The sequence below is a fragment of the Alosa sapidissima genome, chromosome 11 (genome assembly GCF_018492685.1).
Source record: "Alosa sapidissima isolate fAloSap1 chromosome 11, fAloSap1.pri, whole genome shotgun sequence".
Classification (NCBI taxonomy): Eukaryota; Metazoa; Chordata; class Actinopteri; order Clupeiformes; family Clupeidae; genus Alosa; species Alosa sapidissima.
The window spans coordinates 17,362,639-17,377,199 of NC_055967.1; the positions used below are offsets into that span (position 1 = coordinate 17,362,639).

At 44.1% G+C, this 14,561-nt stretch overlaps 2 protein-coding genes across 3 annotated transcripts in view; one reads left to right on the plus strand and one right to left on the minus strand.

Annotated features, from left to right (window-relative positions):
- Positions 1 to 4,489, minus strand: part of slc24a1 (solute carrier family 24 member 1) — a 14,078-nt gene extending 9,589 nt beyond the window's left edge. Inside the window, exons 1-3 of the mRNA XM_042110500.1 lie at positions 4,422 to 4,489; positions 2,444 to 3,834; positions 375 to 437 (exon numbers count right to left, since the gene is read on the minus strand). Of these exons, the coding sequence (XP_041966434.1) occupies positions 375 to 437; positions 2,444 to 3,649 (1,269 nt within the window). The 5' untranslated portion in view covers positions 3,650 to 3,834; positions 4,422 to 4,489. The remainder of the gene's footprint in view (positions 1 to 374; positions 438 to 2,443; positions 3,835 to 4,421) is intronic.
- On the plus strand, positions 4,222 to 14,521 carry ints14 (integrator complex subunit 14). Of its 2 annotated transcripts, none has more exons than XM_042110273.1 (12): positions 4,222 to 4,492; positions 5,980 to 6,261; positions 6,518 to 6,625; positions 7,908 to 8,063; positions 8,403 to 8,521; positions 8,933 to 9,075; positions 9,209 to 9,301; positions 9,457 to 9,601; positions 10,109 to 10,242; positions 11,684 to 11,802; positions 11,907 to 11,972; positions 13,189 to 14,521. In XM_042110273.1, exons 2-12 carry the CDS (start codon positions 6,040 to 6,042, stop codon positions 13,435 to 13,437), a joined length of 1,554 nt encoding a protein of 517 aa, XP_041966207.1. In that variant the 5' UTR covers positions 4,222 to 4,492; positions 5,980 to 6,039; the 3' UTR covers positions 13,438 to 14,521. The 2 variants fall into 2 exon arrangements, with proteins under 2 accessions (XP_041966207.1, XP_041966206.1); XM_042110272.1 differs by lacking the exon at positions 4,222 to 4,492 and adding an exon at positions 4,985 to 5,426.
- Positions 14,522 to 14,561: the final 40 nt, after the last annotated feature.

Below are 14,561 nucleotides of genomic sequence, written 5' to 3' on the forward strand. Positions count from 1 at the left end.
TTATTCCTGTCTAACACACTGGATTGTGGCTGACTTCAGTTAGCTCAGTAAGAGCAGATACACAATTGAAATCAACATAAATACACCAAAAACAAGACAATGAGACCATTATCAGCACTAGCCTAACATTCAGCTAGCTATCGGAGCCTCTGACTAAAAAAAAAATGTAGCCTCAGAAATGTTTGCACTGTTTTGTTTTTTTTTGCCAATCCCATGTTCATATGGTAGACATGTGAAACTCATCATAGAAAAGACCCTTTCTGCTCTGCTGTATCAGTTCACACTCTATGACATGTATGCAGCTGTGAGATGCAGGGGGGTGAAAATAAGGCAAACTCATGTCTTTATTTTGTATTTTGCATTTCTGCTTTTACCTTCAATCGATTCTTGTCTTCTGGATCAGGAGGTCTCCTGTCCTCAGCGGAAGTTCCATTGTCCTGTGTGCACGAATGATTTTAAAGACAGTGGAACATTGGTAAGATATGGTGGCCTTCGTAAAGATTGAAGTAAAGATGAGCAAAACTCAGAGAAACACCATCTAGAGGATGGATCATTTTTTATGTCCCATCAGATACTGATTGGTGACATCTTATGGTGCAAAGGTGATAGTTTGCTTTATTCTGCATTAAAATCAGTCCCCCTCCATTACATCCTATTATTTCCTATTTGGGTTTGTTGTCGATGATATATATCCTTCACATGTCCACATCAACTGAAATGGGATTATTATCCTAAATCTTTGGAAAACCTGCACAGCCCAAAACAAGCATTATGGGGTTTAAGAGCAATCTATAAGATCTATCCCACAAAGCTTATCACTGTCTGGGCAATCCTCATCATACCCCTATGTAGCATTATCAAATGGAGTACTTGTTTAGAACAACCTTACTCATTATAGAGATCGCCCACTCACCATAGGGTTTATGTGGTCTTAGATCTAGGCATTTGGCTTCATAAAGCTTTCTAGTAAGCCTTCTTACTCCATCCTATATAAGCTTCAATCACACTAACTGCAATCACAAGCTATACATGTTTCATTGATTGTGCAACGCTGTTGCTTGCAAAAGGATTTCAGGTAATGGTGTTTGAGCAACTCTGTCTCTGTAAGATTTTAAAAGTTTTAAAAGTTAATTGTGAATGTCAAATACATTTTGACTTGAATATCTTTAGAAAGTCTACATTTCAAGCAATTTATCTCACAAATGAACTGTTGTTTTACGTGTCTGCATTATATAGAGAATATACTCTATTTAAATATATATATATATATATATATATATATATATATATATATTTAAATATATATTCAATTCAACATGACACAGAATAACATAATACTAATAAATATAACATAATAGTGCATGAATGATGACCAAAATCTGATATATTTGACCAGTTCTTGGATTGACTGAGGTCTGTATCTCAAATGGATGTGCAGGGATGCAGGGAGCGCATTCGGCCCTGCATCCCACCAGCCGTGCTCCAGAGGCTAGTGGCTGCTAGCTGGGTGTGCTAACAGCAGATTAGTGGAGGCGTTGATCTCTATTTGTGCTGAACACAAGCGGTTGGGGATGAGCACATATGTGCGTGCAGGCCTTCCTGCATCTCCGAAGCAACAAACAAGTGCATTTGTTGTTTTAGAAATAGCCGTAAACAAATAAACAAACATCTGCTGTCGTGTTGCCTCAAATTGAGCAGCATCAGGATGCCAGTCAGACATTGCTTTACGAGTCATCAGTGCTGTTGTCTGAGGCCCTCGCACACCGGGGAGCCTTTTCAGGCGGCCTCTTCAAAGGCTGCGATGCACACACACACACACACACACACACACACACACACACACACACACACACAGAGAAACGCAGCTATCTCCATAATGAATAAACATTAGAAAATCACATTAAACGCTCGTCTGTTCCAGGAACAGAACAATGCCAGAGAGCTGCTCACCTCATAACAGAAGATTATGCCGCTATCAAGAGTCCTCTGCTTTTGTTACAGCAAGACTGACCTGACAGGTTTTTGTACTAACTTCCTGCATAGTAAATGAGAAGGCTGTATAAACAGTTACAGGACTCTGGTGGCATTTGCAGTTAATTTTCAGCTTCTGTCATTTCAAACGCTCCTGTCCTCATATTGTTGGTATCGCCATTACAACAACCACTGCGTTTATGTCATTCCACATGTCACCTTATTCTCTTCTCAGTGTTAACCCGTAAGGGCCCGCGCTGATTCGTGTCTCACAAACTAATTTGGCGCCTTGAACATTTCCCTGGAAGGTTTTACCCCATATCTGCCATAGTTCTCACACAGTGTACACAACATGACCTTAGGGTCATTACTTATGCTACCTCATCATAGTTATGTTTAGACACTGCATGTAGTGTTATGTTTTGACACTGCATGTAGTGTCCAACAGTATCCATAAGCATGGGACACACACCTTGGCCGGTTCCTCTGGGGCAATGACTTTGACGATGCTCTTGTGTTTCATGATCTGGGTCTTGAAGGCATGCTCGATCTGCACGTTGAACTTCATGAATGTCACGTAGCAGGTGTAGCACCCGATCAGCATTGCGCTCTCCCAAGGCATGATGGTGTTGTCCAGGAAGAAGACGATGAGCATGATGAGGCCCAGGATGTAGAAGGACACGTCCCGGAAGAGTGGCCACCAGGTGAGGTGGAGCATCTCCCTGGAGAAGAGCGCGCACATCCCGATAACGAAGAGAATGTTGAAGACAGCCGAGCCCACGATGGTGCCGATGCCCACGTTGCTATGGGAGATGAAGACACCAATCAGGGATGTAAAGAGCTCTGGGGCGGAACCGCCGGCGGCCATGAAGGTTGCCCCAGCAACATCGTCAGAGATGGCCAGCTTGTCCGTGATCACTCCCAGAGTGGGGACAAAGAACTCGTCACACACAATGGCCAGAGCCACAAACATGTATATCATCCCAAAGATGTGGAGGGTCACCCAGCCATTACGTCGGTCCTCTACGGAGAAGATATCGTGTGGGTACTCTCCCTTGCTGTGGGGGATCTCTGGAGGATGGACAGCCTCTGTGGTGGTGTTGGTGGTGCTGGTGGTGGACACAGGAGCTGTGGTGGTCAGGACAAGGTCAGGAGTAGGGCTGGACTGACTTGAATCCACAAAGATGCAGTGTACAGTCCTGTTAGTGGTTGTCGATGGGGTCAGTTCAGACGTAGATGAAGTTGTTTCTGTTGTCATGTTGGTCATTTTTGTGGTTGCGTTTGTCATTTTTGTCGTTGCTGTTGTTGTTGCTGTTGCTGTTGTGGTTGCTGTTGTTGTCATTGTTGTTGCTGAGTCTGTTGTGGTCAGTGTATTTACTGTGGTCAGTGTTGTGGTTGCAGCTGTGGGTGGAGATGCAAAAGAAGTTATCGCAGGATGCAACATAGTGGTTGATTTGGCTGTGGTCAGTGTGCTGGTGCTAAGAGAATCTTCCCCAGCAGTTTCCTCAGGCCTTCTGCCCACTGCCTCCGGTGTCCCAATCCTGGGGTCATCTCCAGTCTGAGCCTCCGGCCAAGGCCTCACACGGACGGTCAGCTGATATATGCAACACAGCAAAACTCCAGAGAGAAAAAATATAATCCTGCTCAGGTGGAGCCTCCTCCTTCGAGTCACATACATGTTCCCTGGTGAAGGGTCCGAACCGCTGAAAGTGTCTACTTGCTATAGAGTATGAATTTGCATATAGGAATTATAAGACCCAGAGACCCCAAAGGTGCCCCCCACAAAAGGCTGGGGGTGGAAGGTATTCTGACATGGGCTGTTTCATCTCATCCTCTGGGCACTCCGTGCGTCCTTCCTTCAGCCTGCATTGGATACAGAGGGAAAAGAGGGTTGAAATGATCTCAAGGATTAAGCAACAGGTGGCACAGTCTAGTGTTGCATCCCTCCTCCGCATCAACATATTGATGTACGTATGGCACAGAAGTGGCTGTTTTTGAGGCACACAGAGAAGCTGATCAGCGGTATGTTGATATGGATACATAAGTGTCACGTCTCATCTCCGTTTGTCATACATCTGCAAAAAATGAATTTAGCGCCCCGAACGCACCCAATAATACGGCGAGGTGTGCAGAAAGAAAAATAATCACAGACCGGTCTAGACATGCAGTCTACGTGTTGTGACTTTACGCCTAAATAGAGCATACATTTACTTTTATTTTTACTTTACAGGGAATGACCTAGACGAACAAACAGATACGATTGCTCAGGGTAGACATTGGTAGGCTACGTATCATCAAATAATTTCGTTTGTTTTCCCACAGTTTTTACTAGTGCTACTGCTATGCAAGAAATACAATAGCCTATTTGAGACTACAAGTTATTGATAAATTAATTGATCACTTTGGGGACAGACACGTCACATTGAGAATCGAAGCTGGTGATATCTTACCGGGGATGACACGACGTCTGTGCTACCTGCGACGTTGTGGACGGACAGTGCTAACCCCCACAGCTGGGCTGGTGAGACCCTCAGCGGAGCGCTTTGCACGCTGTGCGCAGAAGCCCAGTTTAGGTCAATCAGGACGCACCGCAGGACAGCTCTTCACAATGGATCAGCATTATACCTAATACCTGAAGTCTTATAAGAGGATTATGTGTACCTTCTCCACTACACTCTCATTAGATGTTGGACCATTTTCTGCCTAATTATTTTGTCAATTGTAAACTATTGGCTACATCCTTTCAAGTTGGAGATGTTATTAGTTAAATGATAGGGTACTCAAGTGACCAGATTGGACAAATATTATTTCAGTTATAATTGCCCACAGCAGTAGCCTAATCTACCATTCCTTTCCTTAGATAAAATGGACTATGAGTGCGCTACATTGGTAATTTTCAGATTATTTAGGTTTTTCTGCATTACATCTGACATCTATGCATATGAAAGACATGCAATCACTAACAATGATGAACGCATTTGTAAAAGAGTGTTAAACAACTAAAATAGGTTAGTCACGGCATGTCATTTAACAAAAAAAATGTGGATGACCTTATAGCCCCCAGTTCATGCGAGAGCAGATTTTTCCTGGTTGTGTTGGTGATTTTGGTGCATGTGTAGCGTAATACTTGCATTGTGGTGTGTAGTCTATAAAATAAATAAACTTTAAGCAGATAAACCTTGTAATTGCTTGGCTGAATACATTGTTAGTAGTGTTCAACGTTGTGAAATAGCCAACAAGTTCAAGGTTCACGGTTGTAGGCTACCTCACCAGTCTCATCTGAGGTAGGAACGAAAGTTCCATCGTTCAATGTTTCCCCCGTGTGTGTGTATTCGTGCACGGATGAATGCAAGCAAACATATCGATTGTATTCATTGATATAATATTTCCTAAATTCATTTAAAGAACGCAGTGATCTCCCACTATTTTCCGATTGTTCACGGCTGTCTTTCAAGGTACTATTTTGTCGTTGATTAGCAACTCTGATGTGTATTTAGAGGGTTTATTCATACTTGACCAGCAAGCTAACGTTAACTACTAGCTAACCAGATAGCTCGAGTGGCTCTTCGTCTAGCTACCTCTGGTTTTATTGCGGTTAAAATCAGCTGAGTATTTAAATAATATGTAGGACTAAACTAAAAGGAAATTATTTGTTTGCTATGTATTCATCGAGTTGTGTATTTGTGAGTTGTGCAGCGATTACTTGCTATTTGATGCATAATCTTAAGCTTTCTAACAATTCCTGTCAAGTTAACTCCATTTCATTTGGGATGAGTAATGATCTGCAGTGATCAGTGGTTTATGCAAAGATTGTTAAGATTGTTAAGGCTCCGCCTTAACAATCTTTGGTTTATGTACATTAAAAGTCACTTTTCACTTGTTGCGCATATAACGTTGCCATGGGTCTATAGTTAAGTTCTTGGTAATGTAACAGTTTGTGTTTTATGCAGATTATTCTTTTGATCTCTGGCAGAGGACGCTGTTAACGTTTTATTTGTCGTTCTACAGACTTTGTTAGATCTGCAGCCCAGTTAAAGTGTGTAAGAGGGCGCGGGTGGGTTGGAAACCATGCCAACGGTGGTCCTGATGGATGCCTCGCTCTCCATGACACGCCCAGTGTCACTGGAGGGCAGCGAGGACTTTCAGAGGAAGAATCTAGCAGTGCACGGGCTCACCATGCTGTTTGAGCACATGGCCACTAACTACAAACTGGAGTTCACAGCATTGGTGGCCTTCTCATCTCTATGGGAGCTGATGGTGCCGTTTACCAGAGACTACAACACTCTTCAGGTACAGACAGCCATCTCAAATGCAGTTCGCAGATGAGTACCTTCACACTATCCACTTGCAAAATGTATAACAAAGCTTTTTGTAAGGATACAATCTTAAATAGTTCTAAGCTGTTTCAAGATCTCAAGAATAGTCCAATTAGTGATTACGTCAACTGAACCTAAGATAGTTGACTTGAGAGCAGTGTATACATAAACTGTTACCTGTGTTACCTGTGTCTGTCTAACCCTCGCAACCTTCTCTGTCGTCTGTGCAGGAGACCCTGAATAACTTGGAGGACTTTGATAAGACGTGCTTAGAGGCCGCCCTGCAGGGGGTCAGCAACGTCATGCAGCAGGAGTGGGGTAGTGGCTGTCCCTGTCAGGTACTATGGATTACACCCCACATATTCCATGGGCTTGTGAATATTCATTAAAAGCATAGAGACATCCTAGGTTTAAATACAGTCAGTGATTAGGTTATGTTGTCTTCGGCTGATGCCTTTTGAAATGTTAACAGTGAAGTCATTGTCAGGTTGAATGTGAAGTCTAATCCAATACACTTGTCAGATTCAGTTAGTTGTATAATGAAAGCACCGTTTTTAAAGCCATCCATGTGTGTTCACTTCTGGCTCCTTAGCTATCATTTTGGTACCTATAACAGGCTATTTGACATCTTAAGAACACTAAACATATTGTAGGTGTCAAATGTTGACGTACTCCAGTCTAGATTTTTTGACGTTAATGACTCCTATGATGTATTGCTATTGTCTATCCAAAGTAAAGTGCCTGTTTCGAAGTTAAACTGATGGTCAAATCAACCAAAAATCCGATATTGTTTGGACCTCCAAATGGTCTGTGACGTAAATTTGTGTGAAAGAATAGGCCACTCTAGGTGTTTAAAATGAAATACTTTGTGTTAGAAAAGGCAAGAGACCATATACTGTAGTCTACCATCACTGTAACATAACTCAAATGAGAAGTGTTGAGAAGTGCTCACGCATTCAAGCCTCTCTTTTAAAATTGTTGTCTGTGAGCTTTTGTCAGGTGTGATGCTATTCTCTGTGTTGTCACAGTAATTAACATTGATCAGTGTCTCAAACTGTACCGTGCTGGGTCCTTGTATTTGGCTCTAAATATCTTTGAAAAGTCTTTGTATTTGATGTTGAAGAAGCTGTGGGAACTGTTTTGAACTCTGAATTGCTCGTCATGGTCCTCCAGCTGTCATATGGACAAATTGTGGACAAATGTGCGCGGCCCAGAACAGAGGGCTGTGCTACAAAGCGAGGTAACTGGCTCACCCGGCAACTTTTGGAGTAACCGCTGATCTCTAAAAGAACACTGCACTAAGTAGCTATTGTTTCTAAAGTGGCGTGTAGTTCAGGAATCAGTGGTCAGTCCTGAACAGGGTAAGCCAGTAACCTTGCTTCATAGTGGACCCCTCTGTCTCTGTAAATGGGACACAAAGTGGCTCAGGCCAAGACTATGCACTATTCCAGCCAATCAGTTTGGTGCTCAGACCAAGACATGCACTATTCCAGCCAATCAGTTTGGTGCTCAGACCAAGACATGCACTATTCCAGCCAATCAGTTTGGTCCAGACTTGCAGCCTTTTTGGTTTAATATCAGTGTTGTTTTGATGTTGTCCTTCATCCCCCTGGCCTGTAGGTGGTGCTGGTGACTGATGGATCGCTGGGTATCGGAAGGGGTTCTCTGCGCCACTCCCTGCAGACGCTGAAGCAGCGCGGGGACGACAAGAAGTTCCCGCTGCCTTTCCCTTTCCCCTCCAAGCTCTTCATCATGTGCATCGCCAATGCAGAGGAGGTGCGCTGCCCCTAGCAGAGGCCTACTGGTCACTCTTAGGAGAGAGATGCAAACACTGGGATGGAATGGGCACTCAGGGTGGCTTCACTACATGAACCCCAAACACCATTGGAGCCACTGTGTTTTATTTACATAGGATGCATTACTGCAGGCTTTTGCATGGCTCTGCAGTCTGCTCAAAACTGTTGGCACTGCAGAATGTAGGGGTATGAGTGACTCATCTCTGGAGAATAAGCTTTCCATGCTCTTCATTAAAACAAGTTGTGACTCAGATTGAAACTTAACACAGAAGGGTAGACTTACACAAATCTCAGCAGTGTGTGTGTGTGTGTGTTTCAGCTCCAGGAAACAGATGCCATGGACAACCTAGAGCAGCTGATCAGCCTCAACGAGGGAGATGGACAGATCTTCACCATGGAGGGCCCACTCTGTCTAAAGAGTGTCCAATCCATGTTTGGGTTAGTGTGTGTGTGTGTGTGTGTATGCGTCTGTGCGTGCGTGCGTGCGTGCGTGCGTTCGTGCGTTTTCATTTGACTATACACTATGCTGTACGTGCCCGTGTGCCTATTGACATTGTGCCAATCTGTTTACAGCTGGTTGATGGATGTAGCACTAGTGTGTTGATCTCATTGTTGATCTCAAGATTTGCATGATGCCGAGTGGACCTGTGTGTGTGTGTGTGTGTGTGTGTGTGTGTGTGTGCGCGCGCGCCTAGCGTGTGTGTGTGTGTGTGTGTGTGTGTGTGTCTGTTTGTTGTAAGTGTTGTTTTCCTGTGTGTTAAAAGTGTTCTGTGTGTTCTGCTTGTTTGTGTGTGTGTTTTTTTTTTTGCTGATTGTGTTTGCTTTTTTCTTTTGTGTTTGTTTTTACAGGAAGTTGATTGACCAGGCATACTCTCCATTCCATGCAGTGTTGCATTGTGGGAACCTGTCCTCTGACGTGCAGGTGTTTCCCCGGCCAGAGCCCATGATTTTGGATGAGGAGGTGGACCCCATCCCCAAGGCAGTCCAGACAGGTGTCCAACTCTTACTTTCTTTCTTTCGTTGTGAATTCAAATGTGTGGTTTTTCATCACAACTGCATATTTCCATTCATGCATGCTGTTATTTGATGGCTCACGGGTGTTCACGGATCACTGTTTTTTTCCAGACTTGGAGATCGTTGGGTTCATAGAGATCGGAGACATCGCCAGCCCTCCAGTGATCTCACGGCATCTGGTTCTGCCCATAGCTGTGAACAAAGGTGAGAGTCGGAGACTCTAAAGACTGTCCAGATGGCGCGACTAATATAAGTATCGAAGAATGTGTGAACACATTTCAAAGCTCTCTGTGTGTATGTGTATGTGTGTGTGTGTGTATGTGTATGTGTGTATGTGCATGTGGTTTTTCTGTCCTCAGAAGTTGATGAGGTGGGCACAGGAAACACTGATGATGTGGATGAGGAAAGCTCCGCCAATCAAATGGCTGGAAAGAGCCCAAACTTCTGCGTACTTCTGCACGGCAGTCTGAAGGTGGAGGGGATGGTGGCGCTAGTGCAGCTGGGGTGAGTCTGTTTCACCATCCACAGACACCAGACTCACCATCTACAGACACCAGACTCACCATCTACAGACATCAGACTCACCATCCACAGACATCAGACTCACCATATGGGATTTCAAAAAACCAATAAATATACCGATAAATCGTTTTTTGGATTTATCAGTCGGACTCTAGTATGTATTTCAAGTAGGCTACCAGACTAACTACTTATGGTTTGCAGTTATAGACTTAGTTGAACTGACACGTATTAACCCACTAGAAACATAATTTGACAAATGTGTAGCCCTAAGTCTTCAGTGTTAGGGCTACTTCAAAATGACAAACCCTAGACCTATCAATCCCTGTCATGATAGCTTCGTATTTACTGATCTAGTGATGTTTTCTGGAGTTTTCACCTCTCCTCTCCTCTCCTGTCTTCTCCTCTCCCTCTCCTCTCCTCTCCTCTCCTCTCCTCTCCTGTCCTCTCCTGTCCTGTCCTGTCCTGTCCTGTCCTCTGGTAATCTCCCAGGCCGGAGTGGTACGGGATGCTGTACTCGCAGGCGGACAGCAAGAAGAAGTCCAACCTGATGATGTCTCTGTTTGAGCCAGGCCCGGACCCTCTGCCCTGGCTGGGGAAGATTGCACAGCTGGGTCCCACCTCAGGTAAGGCCTGCCCAGTTAAATCAACCCATCTATGCCCAGTTAAATCAACCCAGCTATGCCCAGTTCAAGCAACCCAGCTATGCCAGTATGGATGCTTCTTCACTCAAACTGACCACTACCAGACATCCTCAGCCAAAAGCACTGCTTATTTCACTGTCAGAAATTGGAATATGTCATCAAGACTGGTCTCTCTGTATATGTGCTCTTGTGCTGTATGTGCTGTTTGTCAAACAATCTGTGTCTTTAAACTCATCACTATCTAAAATGTTCAGCGGACATCAGTGGTTACCCTTCCTACCTAATAGGAAGGGATCATGTCTTACTTCACTGCACTACACTCAAAGATCTTCTTCAATGTGTCAGCTTCCTCTTTTTGGATTTAAAGCGGCACTGCAACCTTCATAACAGTTGACTGATTTTAGCTGCATTCCATACAGATCTTTTCTAGGTTCGGTAACTCAAATATTTTGACTTGGTGTCATGCTACACCAAGGTTAGGATGTCAGTGGTTATATTTCCAAGGGACCACTGCAAGTGATAAAACACATCTCCATTATCACTACAAAACAAAAACCCTTAGTTTCACCCCTTACAAATGCCATACTTTTGACCTTAAAACCCTTCTATATTTAAGTAGTTTTAAGTAGAAATGTGCATAGATTAAAGAGAAAAGCCTACTGAATTTACCCCTTACTTTTTGATTTTAAAATAAAATTAAGATATACTTAAATTGTCCTTAATTATCCCCTTAATCACAGCAAATAAAGGGAACCCCTGACTTGACACCTTAAATGTAGATTAAGGGGTCACACCTTAAAATGGCATATAAAGTCAAATTAAGGGCCTGATTAACAAATTAAGGACCACTTAATTTAAAATGGCAATGTTTTGGTATGTTGTCAGGGGTAATATAAGGTAAATTTGAGTACATTATGTTTCGTAGTGTATTCAGTAGCCACATCTCTGCTGGGTTTAACACTTGATAGTAGTCTGCCTTTAAAGTCTATTTTTCCCCCTCTGGGTTTTAATTGTCTAAAAAATGATGGTGAGGCTGACGTGTGAGACTTGTTGCTTCAGTTGGACTAGAGTCTCTCAGCAATATGACATTCTGATAGCACACTGTACTGAGTGTCTCTAGACAAAGGCCCTCTCTGTCTCTCTGTGTCAATAAACAGATAAACATTTGCAAACCGAATCATCACACCCACCCACACACATACGGCCCACACACATACACACACCCACACATACCCCCCCCCCCCCCCACACACACACACACACACACACGCACATACAAGCCGCATAAACCTCTCTGGTCTGATTATAACAAGGGCCAGCATGTTTACGTGTTCCAGTTGGTGTAAACAGTGACATACATTTGTTTAATACAAGCCAACTGGTTTTGCAACTCTGTGTTGTCGTCGTCCCCCACCCCCCCCAGATGCGGCCGAAAACCCCTACGGTGAGGACGACAGCAAGAGTCCCTTTCCCTTGCAGCCCAAAACCAAACGCAGCTACGCTCAGAACGTGACCGTCTGGATCAAAGCCAGTGGCCTGCAGGTACGCCTGGACTCGGCACATGATCTCCTCCTCTGGTGATGTCACTTCCCCCGTGGTGTAAGACATATACTCTGACCTCTGACCCTGTTTTCACTCACTCACAGACAGATGTGCAGAAGATCCTTAGAAATGCACGCAAGTTACCCGAGAAAACACAGACTTTCTACAAGGTTGGTTTCTTAGTGAAGTTGCACTGGAAACAGCAGGTTCAAAACATATGCTCATATACAAGACTGTGCTACTGTTAGTCTTGGACACACGTTTTTTATTGTGTTTGTGTGTGTGTGTGTGTGTGTGTGTGTGTGTGTGTGTGTGTGTGTGTGTGTGTGTGTGTTTAAGTATACTTTCCGCGTCTCTGTTTATATTTTTGGTAACTCTTTATTTTAATGTGTCGCTGTTACAGTGTACCTACCTAATTAGGTACAGTGGTACAACCTGTGTAACAACATGTACTATCATTGTACTTGCATTATGTATTTGTGGGTACCTACATATAGTTGTTACATTGTAACACTGAGTGCTTTTACAAAATGTTGCCAATTTGCCTAAATTTTCATCAGAGGCAAAGAGCTGACCTGAGACCTGCTGGATAGGGTAAATCTGGTCATGATAGATTTGATATACAAACCATTCTTAGCTCCAGTCAAGGCCTCATTGTCTTCAGTGTACATGTAACAGCTGTGCTGCTACAACCTTGTTACTTTTTGATACAGTGGAATAAACCTATTAAGTGTACCAGTTAATTACTTACATGTACATATGACATGTATGTTGTGTCTTCGATGTCTTGGAACAGGTCTACTAATTCACTACATAGTACATATATCAATTGTGTTGGTACACACAAATACATAATGCAAGTACAATGATAGTACCTGATAGTACATGTTGTTACACAGGTTGTACCACTGTACCTAATTAGGTAGGTACACTGTAACAGCGACACATTAAAATAAAGTGTTTTTTTTGGCATGTGTCTGTTTATGTATTCTTTGAGTGTGCGTGTGTATGTGTCTGTGTGTTTATTTATTCTTTGCATGTGTGTGTCTGTTTATGTTCTTTGCCTGAGTCTCTGTGTGTGTGTGTGTCTATTAATTATTTGCATATTATTATGTATTAATTATTTGCACATTTTTTGTGTGTGTGTGTTTATGTATTCTCTGTGTGTGTGTGTGTGTGTGTGTGTGTGTGTGTGTGTGTGTTTATGTATTCTGTATGTGTGTGTGTGTGTGTGTGTTTGTGTTTGTGTGTGTGTGCTCATGTATTCTGTGTGTGTGTTTGTGTGTGTGTATGTATTCTGTGTGTGTGTGTGCTCATGTATTCTGTGTGTGTGTGCTCATGTATTCTGTGTGTGTGTGCTCATGTATTCTGTGTGTGTGTGCTCAGGAGCTGAATCGGCTGCGGAAGGCGGCTCTGGCCTTTGGCTTCTGGGAGCTGCTGAAGGGCGTGGCCGAGCTCCTGGAGAGGGAGTGTACGATGCTGCCTGACTCCGCCCACCCCGACGCGGCCTTCCAGCTGTCCCACGCGGCCCAGCAGCTCCGGCTGGCCAGCACCGGAGACTCGCAGCAGGCCGCCTTCGACCACAACATCACCCCCATGCTCACCGACTTCTCCAGCGGAGGGGACCGGATGTAGGGGAGGGGACGATGGGGCAGGGGCTTCTCTCTCTGAGCATGCCCAGACAAAGACCCTTTCCCTACAGATTCCATCAGTACCCATACGCACGCCGACTTCTCCAGAGGGTTGGGGAGAGGATGGTGGAAGTAGAGGACAGGAAAGGGGCATTTTTTAACTGACCATGCCCAGACGAAAATCCTCTCCTTATCTCCCCGCCCCATGCACTCAGACTTGTCCTGAAGGGATATGGGGAGGACAGAACAGATGTGATGTGGAACACCATGTCCGCAGTGGAATACACTCCCCACCAGCCAACCCCTAAGCACACCAGATTACAAACCACGGTCATCTCTCTCCCTCACTTTGAGCATGCCCAGTGTTCTCTTCTCTCTGAGCATGCCCAGTGTTCTCTTCTCTCTGAGCATGCCCAGTGTTCTCTTCTCTCTGAGCATGCCCAGTGCTCTCCATCTCCTTCGCTCTCTGAGCATGCCCAGTGCTCTCCATCTCCTTCGCTCTCTGAGCATGCCCAGTGTTCTCCATCTCCTTCTCTCTCTGAGCATGCCCAGTGCTCTCCATCTCCTTCGCTCTCTGAGCATGCCCAGTGCTCTCCATCTCCTTCGCTCTGAGCATGCCCAGTGCTCTCCATCTCCTTCGCTCTCTGAGCATGCCCAGTGCTTTACCTCTCCCTCTGAGGATGCCCAGTGCTGCCCTTAACTGTGAGCATACCTAGTGGGACATATTGACCTCAGCATCATCCCTTGATCCACCTCAGAAGCTGGAGAGATGGTGTTTGTCTGAGTGTGCCTAGTGGAAGAGCCTGACCTCTGGTGGCTCAGTTTATATTTTGTCTGTGTTGCATCAAACAGCAGTCTAATCATTGCCTCAATCAAGACAAAAGGAGTGAACTTTGAAGTGTTCTTGACCATAACTTGAGATATCCTCTTCAAAACAAACATTTTTTTATGACACACATACTTCCCAGCTTGTCATTCTGTGCCAAGGATTTTTAAAGTCTTGCAAGAGATTTGTACATAACATTTTTTAAAAAAACAAGACAAAAAAGCTCTAAATAAAAAGATGAATTTCCTCTTTTGGAATAACCTCTCTGGGGTGTGTGTCTGTGTGTGCTTTTAAATAAACTC